This window comes from Nilaparvata lugens, chromosome 4, assembly GCF_014356525.2.
Source record: "Nilaparvata lugens isolate BPH chromosome 4, ASM1435652v1, whole genome shotgun sequence".
NCBI classification, from domain to species: domain Eukaryota; kingdom Metazoa; phylum Arthropoda; class Insecta; order Hemiptera; family Delphacidae; genus Nilaparvata; species Nilaparvata lugens.
Window position 1 is genome coordinate 14,708,195 of NC_052507.1, and position 21,508 is coordinate 14,729,702.

General features: G+C 33.3%; 1 protein-coding gene across 1 annotated transcript; it reads right to left on the reverse strand.

Moving 5' to 3' along the window:
- Positions 1-5,161: 5,161 nt before the first annotated feature.
- Positions 5,162-21,059, reverse strand: LOC111046151 (copine-8). Its single transcript, XM_022331648.2, has 8 exons — positions 20,638-21,059; positions 19,053-19,338; positions 17,450-17,671; positions 12,088-12,306; positions 11,235-11,370; positions 9,749-9,979; positions 8,506-8,684; positions 5,162-6,568 (listed from the first exon to the last, which is right to left on the reverse strand). The coding sequence occupies exons 1-8, from the start codon at positions 20,712-20,714 to the stop codon at positions 6,233-6,235; spliced, it is 1,686 nt and encodes a 561-aa protein (XP_022187340.1). The 5' UTR covers positions 20,715-21,059; the 3' UTR covers positions 5,162-6,232.
- Between the last annotated feature and the right edge of the window lie 449 nt (positions 21,060-21,508).

Consider the following 21,508-nt stretch of genomic DNA (forward strand, 5'->3'; position numbering starts at 1 on the left):
AGGTGTTTTTGCAATATAAATAATTATATTGTAGCTCTGATTTTTAAATATATTGTAGCTCTGATTTTTTAAATATATTGTTTGGATACATGAGAGAAGTCTAGAACCATTTTTTTCATGCAAAATTTCCTTGTGAATGGCTCAAAATCGTCGTATTTTCGGTTCATTTTCCAGTTTTCAGCTATTTCCGCCAAATCCAGTATAATCGGACAGAACAGCGCCTCTTTAGATCATAAAATTCTCAATAAAATGAGATCATTCGGAACTGTCTATTTCTAATTAGTACGGTATGGAGTTATTGGAGAATTTTAGTTTTTAATCAACAATATCTTCTAATTGTTACCATTTAGATGTATAATTCAAAATCCCTCTGGGCATAATTTTTGTGCTTTACAATCTGAGACCAGGTAGAGCGCTCTTACAACAATGCTCCTTGTATTGTGAAAAACACCTCATTTTTAGCTTCAACCTTCTACACCAACTACATTGTCCTCTCACAATTGATGCTAGCTATTTCTCACAATGACATGTTGATGAGAATCACCCGTTAGATGCACTTCATTTCAGTATTTCCTAGTGGAGAGGCTCATCGTACTCGACTTCATTCTTCTCAGCTCGTCAAGGCGGTTCAAAATCATGCATCATAAATCAAATTTGGTCAAAAATGGAAATTTTTTTCTTGAGTGTACTTGAGCCCATATTCCCATATACAAAAAATGGCCAATCGCGATAGCGATTTTCTTATACAAATAGGGTCCCCTGTTTAAAATTTTAAAAGGGTACTTTTAGATTTCTAATTTTTATTTATAATTAAGAGTAACCCTGAAGAAGAAAGACAAATAGAATTACCCATGAAAACATATTGTCAAATTATCATTTTAAGTGAAAAGACTGAATATTCGGCTTGCAGTCTCTAAACAACTATTATTATCGATCTCATTTCAGTAAGATATTATTTATAAGCGCCAACATGGAGACCCTTTGTGCAAATAATTTTCTGCACCCCCCTGTTACTATTTACTAGGTATAAGCTGTTTATAACTTGAAAACTTACAAGGAGTTATTGTTTGCTTCTATTACAGTTACCAAAAGCGATACATTTTGTAAAAAGGTACATAGATGAGTCCTATAAGCTTATTCTAAGGTATAAATTATTATTCAATAACTTTCAAATTTTCGTCTATTTTGTACCCCGCTGTTCAAAATTCCTGAGTGTGCTCATGATTCAAAAAAAATATCAGAAGAAGGTATATATGGATTATAGACGATTTAAAGAGGATTATTCATTGGAATGTTTGCTTGAGTAGAATCACCACCAATTAACTTACAGCACATCATGTCAAATTAAAAATGTTAGAGCGATCTGATTGCAATAATCCTCAAATCAATAATCAAAACTGGAAAACTTCTCCTGGATATATTGAAACCTGAAACTGGAAAGGGAGCTGAAACTATTCTATTGGATAGGAAAATAAAGTGTGACATGGGTTGGATTTAAGTACTTATTTTTATTGATTGATTTTTGCGTTTTAGATTTAAGATTTTTCAGGAGAAAGACTCTGATATTAGAATAATAATTTCCGTAGTAAGACTTTGGTGAGAAAATTTTATTTAGAGAGTACTGTAAGTAGAATTAATGCAGCGACAATAAGATTCTGCTAACTTATGTCTATACGACTCTGGCCACGGATGTGGCGACTCCACGAGGCAAGGAGACGGCCGGATATTTGGTAGCCTGTATATATTCCCGCAGAGGACTGTTGCAGACCTGGCAAAAACCCGCTTGCCGAATCTTGTGAGAACCGACTCTTCCACGAGCAGCAGTTTGGCCTTCTGGCACACTGACGTGGAGAGGGGAGTCGATAAACAACCGAGCGGATCAAAAACCATATTGCAAAAAGTTTGTTTTCCGGCATCATGAGAGACGTGAGTGTCCTGTGTATTGGGATTGCGGTGGGAGTGATAGCTGTGGGTGAGTGTCTCACCAAATTTCTAGCTCCTTATAAAACTTTTTCACCCGACCGAGAACCTAATTAGTAGGCTAATGATTTTATGGTAGTAAAATTTATAGAGTTAGCAGAATCTTATTGGCAGGAAGTTTCTGTAGGAATAATATTTTGATAAAATGTAAGTTACTGCATATTTCGTTTTTTAAATTTCAAGTAGTTTGCATAATAAATGAGAAATTCATTAGGTAATACAATATTGTTGTTTATCAAGTTCCTATGACTCCCTTGAAGTAAATAATTAGATATCTTCAACCTCCATCAGGGGCGATTACAAAAGAAAGTCATCCAATGGTAGAAATACTGCTATATTATTCTGTACACTAATAAAAATTTAAGACATTCAACATAACAATACATATTTAAACTCGATAACAATTCGCATAGCTTGAATTTATTCAATACAAAATTTTGAATTCAAAGTGTTAAAGTACCGCAACTCTAAACATCTATTATATAGATACATGAAATTGAGTTGGCAGTGTAGTAGAACAAAAAAAAACACTAACACATAGTTGCACAATGTCTGTTAACTTTAATCCCGATTAAATGCCAGGAGAACCAATCAGAGAAGCCTTCTTGTTTTTCTGATTGGTTCTCGAGGAATTTAATCATTATTAAAATTTAACAGGCTTTTGTGCAACCGGGCCAAAATCAAGGAAAACTAAAACAATTAAGTACCTAGTTGAACATGCCAATGAGATTAAAGTAGGTCTTGAATCAAGTTTGAGCAATTTACCTTAAAATATTAAGAATTTACAAAGAACAAGAGTAGTTTTGAAAAACCAAAGCCATCTTAGCCAGATTAAAAATAAGCATATCATATAACAGATTACAAATTTATTATTTATTGTAAACAATTCATTACCAATACATAATACTTTCCAACAAAATATAAGTTGTTTTTGTTTTCCATGACGAAACACTGTACAGAGTGAGTCATATGTATGGAACCCCTCAATAAGTTGGAGACTGTTGTAGATATAATATTGTAACTTTCAGGATATAGTTATTGGTCGTATACTCTACCTTTTTATGTACAACTGAATTTCAAATTAGGGGTTGTAACTCGAATATTTTAAATGTAAGCACCCATTGTGTGGTACATCATGATAAAACAAAAAAGATGGCATCAATAAAAATGTTCTATGACAATTGAATCCAAAATGGCGGCTGATTGAAGTTTTAGTTTTTAAAATTTAAAATATTTAAGTTACAACCCCTAAGTCAACCCCTTATGAGGGGTTGAAATTCATTTGTACATCAAAATGTAGAGTATTCGATCAATAACTCATCCTGAAAGTAACAGTATTATATCTACAACTGTCTCCAATTAATGGGAGGGTTCCCATACATATGACTCACTCTGTATAATAAATTTGTAGTAGTTTTGACACTATATTTCTTTGTAAATATTCAAAAAAACACTTATTTTTTGGCAAATTGAGGAATGCATTTCACTCCTGAGGAGGAGCTTCATCAGCCATGAACTACTTAAAACTAAAACTTCGATTTTAAATTTTAAATTTAAAACGTTCACTGTATCTATAAACAATTCTTTTAGTCAAGTACGATTTGTTTGTCTAGCTACCAGTTACTAAAATTATTTATATTGGTTTTTGTTAATGGTTACCAACCAAAGCGTACTTGGCTAAGAATGGTCTCAAGAATCGTTAACAATCTTATAAGGTACTTAAAAAAAACTACAAATACTGTACAAATGGTTCGAGTTTGTACTGACCATGAAAAATCTCAGGATTCGGATAGTAAGGCTGCTAACATACAGATAGCAAGTGGGTGATGGCGTCTAGCGACACAACGGAGATTTGAGTTCTCTCAAAACATACCGATTTGAATAGTATCCTATTATATCAAGCGGGACATTTCTGTATTTTTATATATTTATAACTGATTATTTATGCTCAACGGATCTTGAAAACGGCTCTAACGATTTTCACAAAATTTGGAACATAGTAGGTTTATGATATAAGAATTCGATTGCACTAGGTGTCTAATCCTTGGGAAAACTCGCTGAATGAAATTAAAAGGATAATTCAACCTTGGCTGAAACAGCTGTGGATAGTAAAAAAGTGAGTGAGCAAGTCAGTATGTGAAAAATCAAAATATCGCATCCCCGAAATTTATAAGATGACATATAGCCAGCTGTGAAATATAAACACGATCATTTTAGAGAATTGTGTTCTGTTTATCAATAAATAAAAATAACGAGCGAAGATCGGTGACCCGATACTCCTATACTATTAAACGAGCAATTTCTGTTTTTATGTTTGTATTTCACCAGATCTCGAAAACGGCTCTAACGATTCTCACGAAATTCAGAACATAGTAGGTTTATCATATGAAAATTCGAAGTCTCATCCCTGGGAAAACTCGCTGAAGGACATTAAAAGGATAATTATTATCCATATTTGGAAAAACAGCTGATAATAATTATTTCGTCGTCTTTTGATGATGGAAGTGAGTGAGCGAGTTCATGTGTGTGGGACTGTGTCAAAATTATGACTTAGCTGTTGAACTTTTGTAATCATTCAATCAGGTACTTAGTGCCGGTTGCAAAAAAGACGGGTTATTTTCAATCCTGATTAACTCCAGTAGAATGATCTTTTTGAAATGGTCTTCTCTGATTTGGTTTACGTGAAATTAATCAGGATTATTAAAATTTAATCGGCTTTTGTGAGGAAAAATTTTGCATTCCTCTGGGAATTAATCTCAATTCACTGTGAACAGATAGAGCATTTCTGTATGAACTATGAATATTATTATAATTTCTTCTTTCGTAATACATTTTTTATGCTTTTGTACTCCAGAGCGAAGCTCGGTCTTCGATATTTGTTCATAATGAGGCAAAGTATTGTTCACGTGCAGCGAAAACCGTGAAACTTATGAGTTTATCCAGTTTCTGTCACGTTAGTATCACCCCTTAGCTACCATAATTGATGCAATTTCACAATATTTATGAGAAAAATAAAACAGGCTTAAGCTTTAAACATCTACACTTCCGAATTAAAATTTAGGCCCTGCTCTTGGACACTCATTAAATCTGATGAACCAATAAATATAATTATATGGCTCATTATAAATAATATATTGCTCATTACCAATAAATGTAATGGATCTTTAGATTAAATATTTTAGATAAATATGATTTCGCCAACTCTACTAGTTTCGCCATAACTACTAGGACACTCATTGAATCTGATGGACCATAAAACCTACAAGTCCACTGTTCTATTAGATAAAATAAGTATTTGAGAAACTGAGCTTTAGTCGATTAAATTTCCCAAAGTGAGGTCAAGTTCAAATATATTTTCACACATCAACAATTCCAAAGAGATAGAAACTGAAATTTAATTACAGTATTCTGAAAAACTTGAGGATTTTTTAAATAAATATTAATATAGTGAAATTTGTAATTACCTTTTTTTTTGTTAGGGCTACTCTTAAATGGAAATAAATAAAAATCTAAGTACCCTTTATTAAAATATTGTTTACTTATGAACTGCTTTTATTCATTAATTGACATAAATGTCGAAATGTATCATTATTATTAAACGAAAATGCCAATTAAATGATGTAAATAACCCCGAAGACTTCTGCAACTACAAATATTGACAACAGGTTAAACAGCTAGATGGAAATTCGGGGTTATTTACAGCATTTAATTGAATTTTCGTTTAATAATAATTATATATTTCGACATTTATGTGAAATAATGAAAAAAATGTCGTAAGTAAACACTATTTAAAAAAGGGTACTTGGATTTTTATTTCTTTCCATTTAAGATTAGCCCTAACAAAAAAGGTAATTGCAAATTCACTATATTAATATTTATTTAAAAAAATATTCATCAATTAAAAATAATTATTCATCAATCAGCATTTGAATAAATGCAATTTCAAATTTATTTCCCTCTGTCGAAATATGTAAGTAAACAGTTTAAGAAAAAGGATACTTGAATTTTTATTTCTTTCTAAATTTGTAATATATACGCATTTTATGCTCTGTATCTGTATATTTCTGGTTTTTCATATGTATTGTTTTTTCAGTAAATTATTTCATTCCATTTCAAATAACAATAAACACTTGTGAACTGTCAGTATGTGAGCAGCCCTACATCCCTACAGGCGTATCTAGCTTAAAAGTAAGTAATTCAAGGTAAAAAATCGATGACTAAGAAAGTAGTTGGCACAGAGTGACTAGATGGTTCACAAGTTGAGCCGATCGGGGTCCGGCGGCAGCACAATCTGCTCGGAGGAGGGCGGTTTCGGCAAAATGTTGTGCGACTTCATGAAGCCGACGAGCTGCGTAGGGATTTCGGCGAGCACCTCTTTGGCGAGCAGCTGGCGTGCCGTGTGCGGGCTGCCGCACGCGATGAACCGGTTGAACGGCACGAATTGAACGATGTCGCGCTCCGCGCGCACACCCTGCTGCGAACACAGCGCCTCTTTGTCGGCGTCGAGACGCTCCATCGCGCTGAAATCGGCGTCGCCCACCCCCACTATTACTATCGACAAAGGTAGAGTCGATGCTGCTACTATCGCCTGTAATCACAAATTCATATTAACAGATTTATTTGTTACACTGTGTTTAGTGAGTTGTAATAGTAGGGGCCGGTTTCCGAGCTCGGGATTTAGCTAAGTTCTAGACTTTAACTGGCTTTAAACTCTTCTTCTTCTTCTAGTGCGTCTCCTATCGGAGGTTCGCTAACAGCACAGCAATCCGGATCTTATTCACTGCCGCTCGAAACAAGTCTTTTCTGCTGCAGTCAAACCAATCCCTCAAATTTTAAGCCAGGAAACACTTCGCCTTCCAACACTCCTTTTTCAGCTGATTTTTCCTTGAACTATAGTCTGCAGAGTTATATATTTGTGGCTTCTCATTAGATGTCCAAGATACAGGAGTTTTCTCTTTTGTATAGTGTAAACAATTCAAACTCTTAACTCTGGAGTCAGAAAATTCTCTTTCCGAGTCAGAGCGTTAACTTAGTCGAGGACTCAAATAGACCCTGGAGTTTAGAGATCACATTAGACCCTGGAGTTTATTATTTCGCTTCCTGAGTGAAGGTCTTATAAGTCCAGGACTTGAATTAGATTCTCGCCTCTTTCCTAGTCAAGGATTTAACAAAAATCTAACTTATAGCTCTTTAAAAAAAACTTATAGATCCTGAGCTCTGAAACCGGCCCTAAATAGTAAATTCATATAGCTTTTGTTGGTAGGGAGTCCATTGCGGGAAGGTCCCACCTCACCTGAATATATACTGTAATTTATAGAGTGGCGAAGCAGTGATGTGTGATTTCATAACCTATACTTCGTTCAAATTAACTTCCGACTTGGAATGGACATGCGCAGCAGAGAAGGCACACAGTGGCAGGGATACAACGGCTGCTATGTTGCCGTTGTGTATCGGCCAGCGTTCTCTAATTTCCAGTGAGTATTCAAGCGCTCATGTTAAACTTAGGAAGTTTCCTCTCTGCAATCACAGACTCGACTGACTCTAATCGACAAATTGACAACTACGCTTCCACCTATGACTCAATCCATCACTGCAATTGGCTGATCTCCCTCCATTTCTCTGCGCCGCAAATTCCTCCAAGTCTGAAGAAGATTTACACGAAGTATAATAAATTGATATTGGACAACATTAGACAACATCAAAATTTGGAGAATAATGGTACAGCTCAGCCTAGTTTTTCTATTATATTATACTAGTTACACTAGAAATACTTTTTATTAGTTGTTTTATTATGATTAGTGTTTTGCACAATAAATAAATAGATAAAAATGAACGAACAAACAATTTAAGACGTCAATGGCCCTTACGACTGTCATACTTCAGCCGGGACCAACAATTAACGTGCCTATCCGATACATTATGATTACAGTGTTTTGTACAATAAATAAATAAATCGATAAAATGAATGAATAAACAATTCAAAACGACAATGGGCCTTACGACTGCCATACTTCAGCCGGGACCAACAATTAACGTGTACATCCAATAACACGGGAGTGACCTGGTTGGTAATGTTTGAACCCGTGATCTATGAGCTGCTAAACAAGTACTCTATCCATAAAGGATCACTACTTAATTAATTTAATGAGATGCTTAATGAAAACACAAATATATGTTGAAACATGTTTGTGTTTTTCTCCAAATAAATTCGTAATATTGGACTACATTTTTGTGTTTTCATAACAAATGAATTTATCAAACTATATGTACAATGACGTTTCAAAATAAACACAACAAGTTTCAACCAAGTGTGCTATAGTTTAGTGACGAGAGAAAGGTCGGTTAATGAAGAGTTCGTCGGAAGGCTGTGTCTAGCAGAGTCTTAAAGTCACTTTTTCTAAAGACAATTTTTGTTCTTCAGGTTAGCACTGACATCGATATTGGTACTAGTATTATGGAATGAATAGTAATACTACTATGAATGAAAGAATGATACTACTATCAATGAATGAAAGAGTGACTGACATTGATGGTCTCATTCATATCGGTGATGACTCCGTCGGTAAGAATGAGCAGGATGAAGTATCGACTGCCGTCCCGGTAGGTGTTCGCGAACTGTGTCACGTGTCTGATGACCGGAGCAAAGTTGGTTGGTCCGTACAGCTGAATTTGTCGCAAACAAGTGCGATACGCCTCCAGAACACCTACAATAAGCAGACAAATGTGTTTAGTGTCACTGAAGAAACTAATGGAAATCATTGAACGACCCAATACATCTTTAAAGATGTAATGTTGAATAACATACTTGAAGAACAGAAATATAGCTGGAATCCTAATAAAAATTGAAATGGGCATTTCAAGAAGAACAAAAACTTTATACTGAATTAAAAGAGCCACATTTGTGATTGTGATTCAACTCCTTAAAGCATCTAGGAGCTGTAAATTGCTTCTGTTTCTTTATAATAAATTGAAACTGTGTTCAATCGTCCTATATTCTTTCATTACTGAACATATACACGTGTCTTCAGTTTCACGGCGCTTCATTTTCAAGTTTCTTCCCCACTCTAATAGTCACTTTAATTCTCCAATCAACAGCATAATGAATCTGTTTAATACCTTTCACCTAGACCTTTTTCTTATGATTCCCAGTCAGTTCAAGAGAGCATGTAAGCAGCTTCACCCAATGTAGACATCTATTTTCCTACGCTAGACTTCAGCATCATTACATAGAGTGGCGTATCAAGTTTAACTTCTTTCAATTTGTAGTTTTATAGAAACATTCACCTTCTTATTCCTAGATTATTCTCATAGTTGCTTCTCTAATTAGTTTTTATTATTAGCTCTTAATAGCTGTTGAAATCTCTACCAATTCATGTGTAGATACACACAATATTATAGTAGTTTCAAATTGAATTTTATCGTATATTGTTTAATATTCTCAAATTCATACTTATTTTTTTATTTTATTTGGAGTAAGCTATGTTGTAAACTATTTATCTGCGTATAAGCCTGTATATATAGTGATCTGCATAAATAACTTAATTCAATCAATTAGTTTCTCATATTATACTGTAATTAGTATTCCAGTATATCTTAGTTGTTTCTCATAATCCTTTTTTCAACATGGGGTTCTTTCAGTCAATTTTAACTCTTTATATTGTTCTTATAGTAATTCTCTGGATTGGGAAGAAATCTTTGGGACTTTCTCGTGTGCTCCCATTGTAAATCTAATTTAAGAATCCAATAAATGAATCCGATGATCACTTACCACTGACACCATAGCAATATGGATTCGTAGGACTCATGTTGACAAAGAACTCGTGAGAGACGGCTCCAGTGGGAGGTAGTCGAGCTCCAAATCCCAGCACTGGAAATGCTTTGTCACTGTCGTAGTCCTGGATGATAGAGACTACTTCGAGGATCGCCTGTTCGTAGCAATTTTGCCTCACGCCGGCTGTATAATGCAGAGACACAGGATCTGAAGGATTTCCATTTGACGCTGGAAATTGAAAAAAGTCGTTACACTCTTATTAGATTCAAACTAAGCTACATCAGTAGACTAATCAGTGACAAAATGAATATTCAATTTATTGTACACAAGGAAATATAATATTGCTAAGTTGTTATTCGCTATGTTGTTAGTGTATGTGTATTCAGTTAGTGTATGTTGTTATTCAACAAAAATATTCCTCATTAATAAGAAGATTACACACAAATAAGACTTCTGCATCTGCAAATATTGGCAAGAAAGGGAATAACTGAATAACTATTATAGTGAGATTCATAAATTCAGCACCTGATTAACATTGGTTTTCTATCCTTGTCTACCATTAGACAAAGCAGAAAGCTCAATCCTTTTCTAGTTCGACACCGTTGCCAGATTATCTGCAGGCTATATGTAGAAATATTATGAACTATCAAAATATTTAATCTTAATTATAAAAATGTATTATCAAACTATGATATGATAAATATTTTTTTGATTTTTCTATTTGAGATATAGTGATATAGTTGATCATTATTAACAAGAATCGACAATTATTATTTTATCAGATATAGGGGGATGACTTGAATCACAGCTATCTACTACACTACAGAAGGCGGTAAAAGAATTTGCAATATCATTTCCACTAACTTTCTAAAACTTCAATCTCATGAAGAAGAAGGAAAATCTATGATCTATGAATCTATATATCTTTTTCTCTTGAGGGAAAATCTACGAACAAAAATATTCAGTCAAGCGGGAATCAAAGCCTGAATTTTTATGCCCAACTTAATAATGAATTATTATGAACCCTTAAAATTATTATTAGAACTAAATATTAGCATCACATTTAATGAAACACTAGCCAGTCAATACGATGTTAAAATTTGCTAATGCAAGTTGAGGTGGATGAAATCTTTTTCAGGGTCAGGTGGCGTAGTTAGTTGAATTCCCTATATAGGATTGAAATATTTCCTACAATTCAACAATTAAAATAACAGTTTCTACATACAGTTAAAAGGGAGAAAGGATAATACAATCCAAAAATAAATGAGAATCATCAAGTTCTAGTTATTAGCCAATACCCAATACTATATGATGTAAAAGTAATTGCTTACAAAATTAGTCTAAATTCAATCATATGAATGCATAAACGTACATAAATATTAAAATCAGATCTAATACTCTTAAATATTATAAAAAATCCACTACGATCTTTTTTGAAATAAGAAATGTATAGAAATTATTTTCTATATTGATCTAAACGAACCTGTGAAATCGATAGCTATGCTGCAGTTGAGTTTTGTTCCGCCTTTTATGTAATCCAAGAATTTGTAGATTGGTTCCAGTCGAAAATAATCAAGCGTTATAAAACCAGATTCCTTATAAAGACTTCCTTTCTCTGCCTGCCAGAAAAAACCAATACATCTTACATGGGATATTGATCAAATTAATTGATGATATAGATCATTCTTAATTTGAATTGGAAATTTCATTAGTGAATCCAAATTTTTTATTCATGTGAAGGTACATAAATTTTGTATACTCTGAGGTTATTATTTAGAAAAAATAATATAATTCTCTCAAGAATAATTCTTTTGAGATGAAAAACATTTTAATCGATAAAAAATATTAATGAAAATATTGCTTCCTTCGTTATAAGTGCACACAAATATTAGAGTTTGAAGTTTTAACGCCACTGAGTATGAATTACAAAAATTGGAAGTAATAAAAAAAGTATTTTTTCTAAAGATGACGTCCTAAGGACTCCAGTTATGAGATAAGTCAGGACAATAATTTTACATAACCCACACTAAGATTAGCTGATTCAACACCATGCAAATCAAACCTAGTCTAGGTTAGAAAATAACTCTTATTCGCTATAAATTAATAGCAACAGTATTTACTGTTATTGTTTTTTGAAAAATACCCTATTATCTAACCAAGAATTATATCATCTATATCACCCCGAATATATAATTTATAATTTGGAAATTGTAAAATTAGGTTCACGAGAGTAAAAGTTATATCACCTGGAATATGTAATTTTCAACTTTATAATAATTATTGAAGATTCAGTTTACTAGAGTACAAAGATGTCAGGTTGAATAAATGAAACTTACCTGTCTGCGTGGATTGACGCATTGGTAACAATTTAGAGGTCCTCTATTACATTTCAACGTCTTGAGATTGGTGTGAAACTCGCCGATGAAGCTGTGATGTCCGCTCCAATTCCAGTCGTAGCACTGCACCTTCAAGTCCCTATCTTCGTCCCCGTTGCACAGCGAGTGAACGCTCAGCTTGAATTCGGCCCATTTCGGATTCAACGTCCACTTCTTAACCTGCAAAGGTACATCAGCATTCAATGCAAATTTAGAAAATGTCTGCGAAGTTATTGAAATTTTTTGAAGCTTAGAAGGTAGAAAAATATAGAAGCATAGAAGAATATTAACTTTGGTAGAAGTGAGCATTATATTCATATTCGTTTATTGAGGTAATAAAATTTGATATTATTATTAAACCAAAATCCAAATTAAATGCTGTAATTTACCCCGAAGACTTATGTTATTGCAAATATTGACAACAGGGTAAACAGCTAGATGGAAATTCGATGAGCGCTACTATTCAAAACTCATTTGTCAGCCGGGGAATCGAACCCAGTACCTCCTAATTGCCAGTCATGAATGCTTACCCTTACACCAAACTAACAATCTCTGGATAGGAGCGCTCATTTTATACGAAGCCATAGCGGCCAGCCAGTCTAATTTCCATTTGTAAATTTGATATTATTTAGTGTAGAAATTTATATGGACATAACTTACATTTTTTTCAATTTCAATTTATTTATTCATACACACATACAAGTTTAATACAAAAATAATACATGCAAACAACAACAATCACAATAAAACAAAATAAAGAGAATAGTGGAACAAGAAAGGGTGGAGGATTGCAACATATTTGGTCTATTCTTGACAAAATTGAGAAATATAAGTTTTGAACAATTATCTGTTTTTCTTTTCTGAATATTGTATTTGTTTAGTTTATCTGATACATTGATGAATAAATAATCGGCATGACATCAATAAAATTGACAAATGTATGAAATCAATCATGTATTATGTTGAATACATTCACTTCTACAGAAAAAACCTGGATTGTTTCCAAAAAATCTGGTGTGGCGCACTCACACAACTTTCCTTGCCGTTATGAAAATTGATCACCTGACGCTAGTGTTCACGTGCATCTCGAATCTACTATTCAAAGATATGAGCCAGCTGGTGACAGGCCAATAACGCTGGAGGTACACGAAGTCTGCTATCTCTTCATAGTGAATGATTTAATAGAATCAACAGTTGCCAACAGTTTGCAATTGAATAATCACATTTTCTCAAATTTCGAGCTTATTTTCAATTTTAGGTGAAAATGTTACTGAACATATTTATTGTAGATATTTTCATGCTCAATCTATTCCACTTGAAATATTTTACCAGTCGTTCTATTCAACAATCATAAGCTAGTTTTGATTGTTACACCATTAACAATCCAATAATCTGTTGAATGGAAGATTAACGATAATGATTCAACATCTATGCACACCAACTACTTGCACTTTTTATGTGGTTATGAAAATTTCAAGTTACCTACCGTACTTAATATCTACAGTACCTATGTAAAATTAATACAATATCATATTAACTACTACACAGAAATTCTATTCGTATGAGGTTTCTCCAAGTGTATTCCATGCTTTTAATTCAAATGAAGAGTTCCGAAATTACTATTATTCTTTGATAATAAATTATCAATGTTTGAGTTATCATCGTGCGACAGGTTGCAAGGTAGCGTTTTAGAATATTGATGCATTATATACTCAATGATGACCTTTACATCAAGCTACACCAGACATTCTTTCAAATCACATTAAAGAATGATTTTCAGTCGGATATGCTACGTATTCTGTCTGTCTGGTGTTGTAGATGTGAATAAGGCTCAAATTATTTTTAACTATAATGGTCTAATTGAGAACTCACGATACCATAATATGCTTCCAAACAAAACCTAAGACAAATTCGTGAGCTTTCCATCAGTAACTGTTTGCTAATATGCGCCGGGCACGACTTACTAGAGATGGGTTTCAAAAATATATTCGAAAAGATTCACTTCAAAATACTTTTTTAATAAAACCAACACTTGAAACTCAATTGCCTAATTTAATTTTTCTTGTCTAATGCTTGTAGAACAATACTAATTTGATGCTTTACAAACAGGTATTCAACTACTTGCACAACTAGACAACATTTGATCAATTCAGAACATTTTATACATTTATTCAGCGAGATACACACTCATTTTCGTATACATTCCAAATTCATACAACAATACATGTATGTAGGTGTTAAGACATACAAAATTATTAGGAATTCACTGTTGAATGAAATCATTCACACAGTCTATTAAAGCTGCGTTTACACCAAAGTTAATAACAAAATGTTAATAACTTAATCCTTATAGATTCTATTAGATTGAACATAATTATCTTATCATACACATGATGAACATATGTGTTTGTCAAGTTTCGATCAATCTAATAGAATCTATAAGGATATGTTATTAACATTTTGTTTATAACTTTGGTGTAAACCCAGCTTAACACACAACCTTGACATAACTATTCAATAATAGTACGAGCTGAGCGGTTGAGTTGTTGTGAAGGTGATTAATGTCGGCATCCATTGTAAAAACAAGCAAATTGTCGGGAATGGAAGAGAGAGAACAGGCAAAAGTCACGCTTGATGTGTTCACGTCCATTCACTGCAATGTGTTTGTTTTTACAAAAATATTGACATCGATTGCCTTCGCCACAACGACTCAATTTTGCTGTTAGTACCTTACAGCTGATCTAATAAGGGTGCAGTGCAGTGTAGGGAAAAGTGGAAATTGAATGGCACACTAGAGGAAAGAGTAAAAACCCAAATGGAATACAAAAGAGAGTAAAAACCTGAGTGGGTTGCAAACGGAAAGTGTGACAAACCAAAATCAGCAGTAAAACAAACTTGAATTTGGACAAGATCATGTGAAATTCGCATTCAACACAGACTATGAATGAATGCTGATCTGAGGTGTAAAGTTCAAGAAATTAACAAGTTATTATTTTTGAAATTATAGAACATTTTTAATAAACAGGAATAGAGTAACAACATATTTTTTGAATCTTGAGACCCTGAACAGAACGACAATCTAAAGAAAACGAGATAATTGTACTTTATTAGGAATATGTCTTTCTACAAAAAATATGTGTTAATAGACAAACAGACATTCATCATATGGTTGGATTTACCAGAAGAAAATTACACCTATGATGCGACTTAAAAACTTGAAATTTGTCTTAAATTGTTGAATTACAACGCTTATAAATTCAACGATTATGACTTGTTTTGATCATAATAAGTGTCGAGGTGAACTCTGATTTTGTGTCTTACAAATTACTTGTGGGTTTTGAACAATTCTGGTATATGATAACAAGCACTTTTTTGAGGTTTCTTTTTCGTATATTTACACTTTACGAGGTGGGACTCACTTTGAATATACATCACACTTGTATATAAATTCACGAAATAGGTGGTTCTGAAAAATCCATGGCAAACTGGGTACGTGCTAAATGTGAGACAGTAAAATTGGGATCTCAATTATAGAAATTGAATTTGTGATTGAACGAGCACTCTTATTAAAATTACTCTATTTGGGAAACCACATGTTACAAATAATATAACTCGTGCGATAGAGTACCGTTCGCTATGTGCGCTAGTTAGGAATTGCCTACTAAATACAGTTACTTTCCATTAAGGTTATGCTGCATTAGCAGTAATAAAATTGGGAGTGTTGAGCTAATTAATAATTGACTATATAACTTGGTTACTACAAATCACCAACTAAAAATATCAAGAACTAGTACTGGTGGAGATCTATGGAAAACTCGGAACAGGAAAACGGAAAACAGCACTTACCAAGTAGTTTCTCTCGAGGCAGCTATGATACAGAATGTATTTTAGTTCATTATTTATTTAGTGAAAAATTGAAAGTTGAGATTGATTTGATCTACAAATTAATTTTGACCTGAAATTTGTTAAGGAATTTGGAAATTACACTACATTAAAATACATTTCTCATACCCTGTTTCACCAAGCTGGGTCAAGAGACTTGAACATGGTCAAGCCGAGTAAGATAAGTGTGCTCTCCCGCTCTGAAATTATCGATAGTAACAATCGCCATAGAAATCATATGTCCCGATGCACTCGTTGTGAAGCGTATCTGATTTAACCATGTTCGAATATCTTTGGGGAATCGGACATGAGTAATGCATAACAAAAACATGCAGTAGATTTTTCACCGCGTGAAATCTTTACAGAAAAATGTTTTCTCAGTACTTTTGGAGTTTTGAAAAGATTTCTTCCCATCTATCTGCTAGCAAGTCAACACAGAACAGCCTGTGTTGATTTAATTATAGAAAAATTTTCGAGATAAATTTAGAGAAATTTTGTAGTGTAGAGTGAGATTTGTTTTCTGTAGTGTCATTTATGAGAATTTACAATGTCAGTGCCATAAGGCAGTCTAGTGAAAGTAGCCCGGCCTCTGAGGAATGTTTACTAGATTCCCTCCGGCAGCCAACGTGTTAATTACTGTATATAGAATAGTGTTTGTTGTTGATAACTGGACTAGATTTATGAGCGTATTTCATTTTGCATTACTTCATCACCTATCAAAAGAAAGTTGGAATTATTACCACATAAATTTATCCAACAATGAGAATACCGCTTTGAAAGATCTAAAAGCAAATCAATCTCATTTTTAAAAAGTAGGCCTAAAGTAAGTTTCTAGGTTAAAATTTAAAAAATATGCAATCAACAAGAAAGTACAATATTTTATTTAATTGGTTTCAATATTATAGGAAATTGGAATACGGATAGCAGATATTCTACGGCAATTTCCAAACAACCGTTTACTATAGGATAATAATTTACTTTATTATTTGTCTCAATTCAAAATCAAATCAAATTTTATTGCCTTACAAAATGCGTTTAAAATCAAATAAAAATTACAAATGTAATATTTTAGAATAAGAAATATAATTTTTCAACATAATATATATACTAATTCGGCGACACCAGCAAAACCATAGTTTGCGTGCCGGTGACGTCTTGGAAAAAAGAGCTTGCATGCTTAAATGAAAGAAAATAAGCAACATAATTTTTTCTACTATGGTCGACATTGTAAATTCCAATGTTATTAAAATTTTATCTGTAGGCATAAAATTAAAAAGCAATTACCGAGCAATTGGCTTTGGATGAGGCAATAATTTCATTGTTCTTTCTTCAATGTTATGCAATAAATTACATTAAAATGACAAAGGGTAAATATAAAATGGCTGTAATCCCACAGTTTGTGGTTGAATAGTGATACAGTAGATTGATGATTTATTCTCACCTCAGTTTTATGAACTAGGATGTAGTCACCCGACTCAGTGGCTTTATAAATTTCCAGGAACGGATCGGAGAGTCCAAACCAGTCTTTTTTGTCCAGGTTGTGACCACTGAATCTAAAGGTCAATAGGTCATTCCTTTCATTCGATACTTGTTCAGCATTTATCAAGAGAAAGCCGCGTTGACCGTGGTCAGTGTTACCTCTGTCAGTTAGAGCCAACTTCACCTAAAGCAAAAACAAACTAATAGTTAATTCATTACATTACGGTTTCTCAACCGTCAAAATTAAAAATTTACAGTTTTTGAGTAAAAATGAAGACTAAATTTTAGAAGAGTGAAATCATAACCCTATTTCGGACTCTTAAAATGTTATCTGAATTTATGAGAGAAATAGTATAAGAAGTGTCCCTAGTTTTTCTCCCTCGGTCAATGCTTTCTTGTAAAAATAATAAATAAATTACAACAACCATGATTGGAAGCACCAGATATCATCTTCTCATATTAATTCCATTATACAATTTAAAAAAAAATAGAAAAACGTTATGAGAAAAAATAGTTAAAACTAGATGAAACTGGATAAAACTATTAGACTAGCTGAATTTCCAAATGGAATTAAATAGAGAATGCATTTATTCAAATGCTAATTAATATACAATTATTATTATTTAACGAAAATCCTAAATATTTTGCTTAATTTTTGAATAGTAGTTCTCATCGAATTTCCATCTAGCTGTTAACCCTGTTGTCAATGTCTGCAGTAGCAGAAGTCTTCGGGGTGATTTACAGCATTTATTTAGGATTTTCGTTAAATAATAATAATTGTACCTGAATTTCTACGAATAGCAATTTTCAAAGAATAAAAATAAATCTAGAGGTTGGTGAAGGAATGTACTCAAATCGAATATCTTATGAAGGAAGTTACGTAGATAGCAGACCTACGAATAAGTAGTTTCTATAATATTTTCAACTTTCAGTTCGTTGGTATTCCTGGGTTCAGCGCGTCAATATTTATATTCATAAAAGTTATTACAAATTTGAAATGATTAGGCTACCTCAAGTGCGATTTCAATATGAAAGTAACTTCCCGAACAATATTATTTTTTTTAAACTAATACGTGAATACCAAATTTTAATTAATTTTTCTAAAAATCATTCAAATGGCTGCATTCTTGATTTCTTTTTTGCATTAAACTAGTATGTACGATGCTACGATCATGTTTCAAAAATTCTTTCATATTCCGATATTAGGGGGAAAATGACAATTAGTACTGAATATTATTAGCTGGTTCCTAACAGCTTCACAGCATTCACCCAATGTGTAGGGTACTCTATCTGCCAGCCTTTAAGACAGAGTTCTCGAAAGCATCCCAACATCTTCTAAACTACTCACGGATGTGGGTATCTGATAGAAGAGCTTCAACCCTGAATACTATGGTCCTCTCTCAAACAAAAGGAACAGTTTCTTAGAAGCCCACCTAAAACTGTATATAAATTTAACATACATTATCATCACCCTAACTTATCAAAGCTCTCATGAACTACTCATTTAGGTATTATTCTAAACAAAAAATTAATGATGGTTGTAAAAATGTAATTTAATGACTCACTCTGCCACTAGCAACCACCTGTCCCAGGGTACAGGATGCTGTACCAATGAAATCATGATTATCAAGATTGGAGCTGTTGTCGTCTACATCATAGACATCGAACCGCAACAGTTGCTGCTCTTCGAACCGATAAGGCATCACAATTTTCGAAGTAAAGTCGGGATCATGGCAATTGGACACATACTCTGTGCGGTGGTATTCGATCCATTTGTCCTTTCCGAACGGCCGCGTGTACGTTACACACATTGGGTCCGACATTGACAGTATGTCCATTTTTGGTAGACCCCTGAAAAAGGACAATCATTATAATGTGTAATGGCCGAAAACGAATAATTTGATGGTGGGTGCAATTAATAACAATGTTAAACAGAAATACTAAGCAATTTTAATTACCGAAAACGTTACCGTACGTTAAACAAATTGCAAAACCTGGAATGTCAATAATAGTATGATTAATTTTAGACCTATATGAAAAACACCCTCACTGTGAAACAATAAATAAAGTACATGTACAGAATATGATTGTTACTTATATTGTTATTCATTAACAGAGATGGAAATTATTCAAGATTCTATAATTATGGTATTTTCATTTATCTACAGAAATTTCATTTATCTATGGTATTTTTGCTACATTATCTACAGAAAAAAATAGGTTAACAACTGTAGAAGAATGTGATCATTATTATAAAAACCGAACCCCGTTAATTTCCAAACCCTCATATTAGATTTGAGGTAATATAAAGAATATGGGAACAACAAAAATAGTGCAAGGTTGTTGTTCATCTCATAAGTAGTGAAAAGATCCAAAAGTTTTAATTTTGTTAAACATGCTGCACACGAAGACAATAATTAGGCTTATAGAAGCCTAAGACCCAAACTATAGGGGCACCTTAAGACGCCCTGAATTTATTTTGCGCATCTTCATAATGCATTGTCTCTTAACATATTTATTTTTCTAACAGACATTGCTTCCGGCTAACATAATCCGTGGTCTAGTGTCTAGTGAATAGAGTGCTTGCGTAGCAGCATAGAGAACCCGGGTTCATACCCTCTCATTACCAAAAGTTTTCAACCAGATCACTCCCGTGTTATCGGATATGGGCTCGATCCCGGCTTAAGTATGACAGTCGTAAGGCACATTGAGGGCTTAAATTAAATATTCAGGCGGTGGGACCTTCCCGCAAGGGACTCCCTACCAACAAAAGTCATATTTACTTTTTTCCGGATAACGAGTAAAAAAACAAAAGACTTGTACTCGTTCAAGTAGAGTCTAAGCGACTACCAACTACTAGTTTTTGGGGAAACAAGAAATTTAAAATTCTAAATTTGAGTCTAATACATTTTCAATTCCGCGACAGTTAATGCTACTAGAAGATACTGAGTTATTGATGTTTCTCTGTTTAGATGCTGCTCAAAGCTAAAAAGTGTTTACAGTAATTTAAAAAATTCAATCTGATTACATAAAATACTAAAATTACTTTCAGAATCCTTGAACGCTCAAGAAAAAATCTTTACAAAAGTATTGGTGGAATTATTTGAATTTCTAACATAATAAGTAGGTAAGAATATAATAATATTATACCTGCATGATAGTGACAGTTCAATTTCTGAATGTAGTTCTGTTCGGGCGCAAGATCCTGGTACAAATTGCGATACCATTTCGGCTTCAACATTTAAGCCGTAATACTCGGTACTCAGTACAGCAATGTGGTTACACTGATGAAAATAGAACAAAGAAAATGTATAAGGAAAACACCCAAAACAAGTTTCTGAGGAGGTTCAAGGTGTTGTTATTACGTCACTAATGGAAAATGTATTCGAACGTAGAAATAAACAAAAGACAAGTATAATAATTTTCCTGAGAATCAGATATCTGTAATGAGAGGTTATATTTGTCAAAACAAGTTGTTGTCAATGCTTTTAAATCAAAAGGTTATGATATATTTTGACATGATGAGGTCACGACTACGATCACTACTCACATGCACATATGATCGTTTTTCGGACAGATTATTCATGAATGTTTCTGCTTTTGTTTTGTAAACAGCTGTTTGCTCTGACACTACAACTCTCTCTCAGGAGAATATTTTTATGTAATACGCTTGCTCTCTCTTTTAGCGCTACAGGTGAGCGTTTTGTCATCTATTACATATACTGAGGTTCACGTTAAAATGACAGCATTCGATCTACTTTGGTTTTGCCTATCATTTGACAAAGCCGGTGGTACTATCCTTTTCTAGGTCCACAACGATGCCAATTATGTTTTTCACGGTGTGGAAATATAATTAATTAATGCAGAGACGATATCACTATTCTTCGATCTTTATCCACTGCCATTATAACGTGGACATCACTATATAACATATTCATTCAATGGTATGGTTTTGATGCCAACATCAGCCTTAAAATTTTTTTCGAAAATAAAAATCAGGTATTAGACCCTCGTCTTTAGT

What these genes read in the sequence shown, in the direction of transcription:
- LOC111046151 (XM_022331648.2), bottom strand. Translation starts at nt 20,714, where the DNA reads ATGGTATCGCAATTTGTACCAGGATCTTGCGCCCGAACAGAACTACAT. An exon ending in AGGTGGTTGCTAGTGGCAGA is followed by an intron (nt 17,672 to 19,052) that starts GTGAGTCATTAA and finishes TTTTTGCTTTAG; the next exon opens with GTGAAGTTGGCTCTAACTGA. An exon ending in GCGTCAATCCACGCAGACAG is followed by an intron (nt 11,371 to 12,087) that starts GTAAGTTTCATT and finishes TTTTTCTGGCAG; the next exon opens with GCAGAGAAAGGAAGTCTTTA.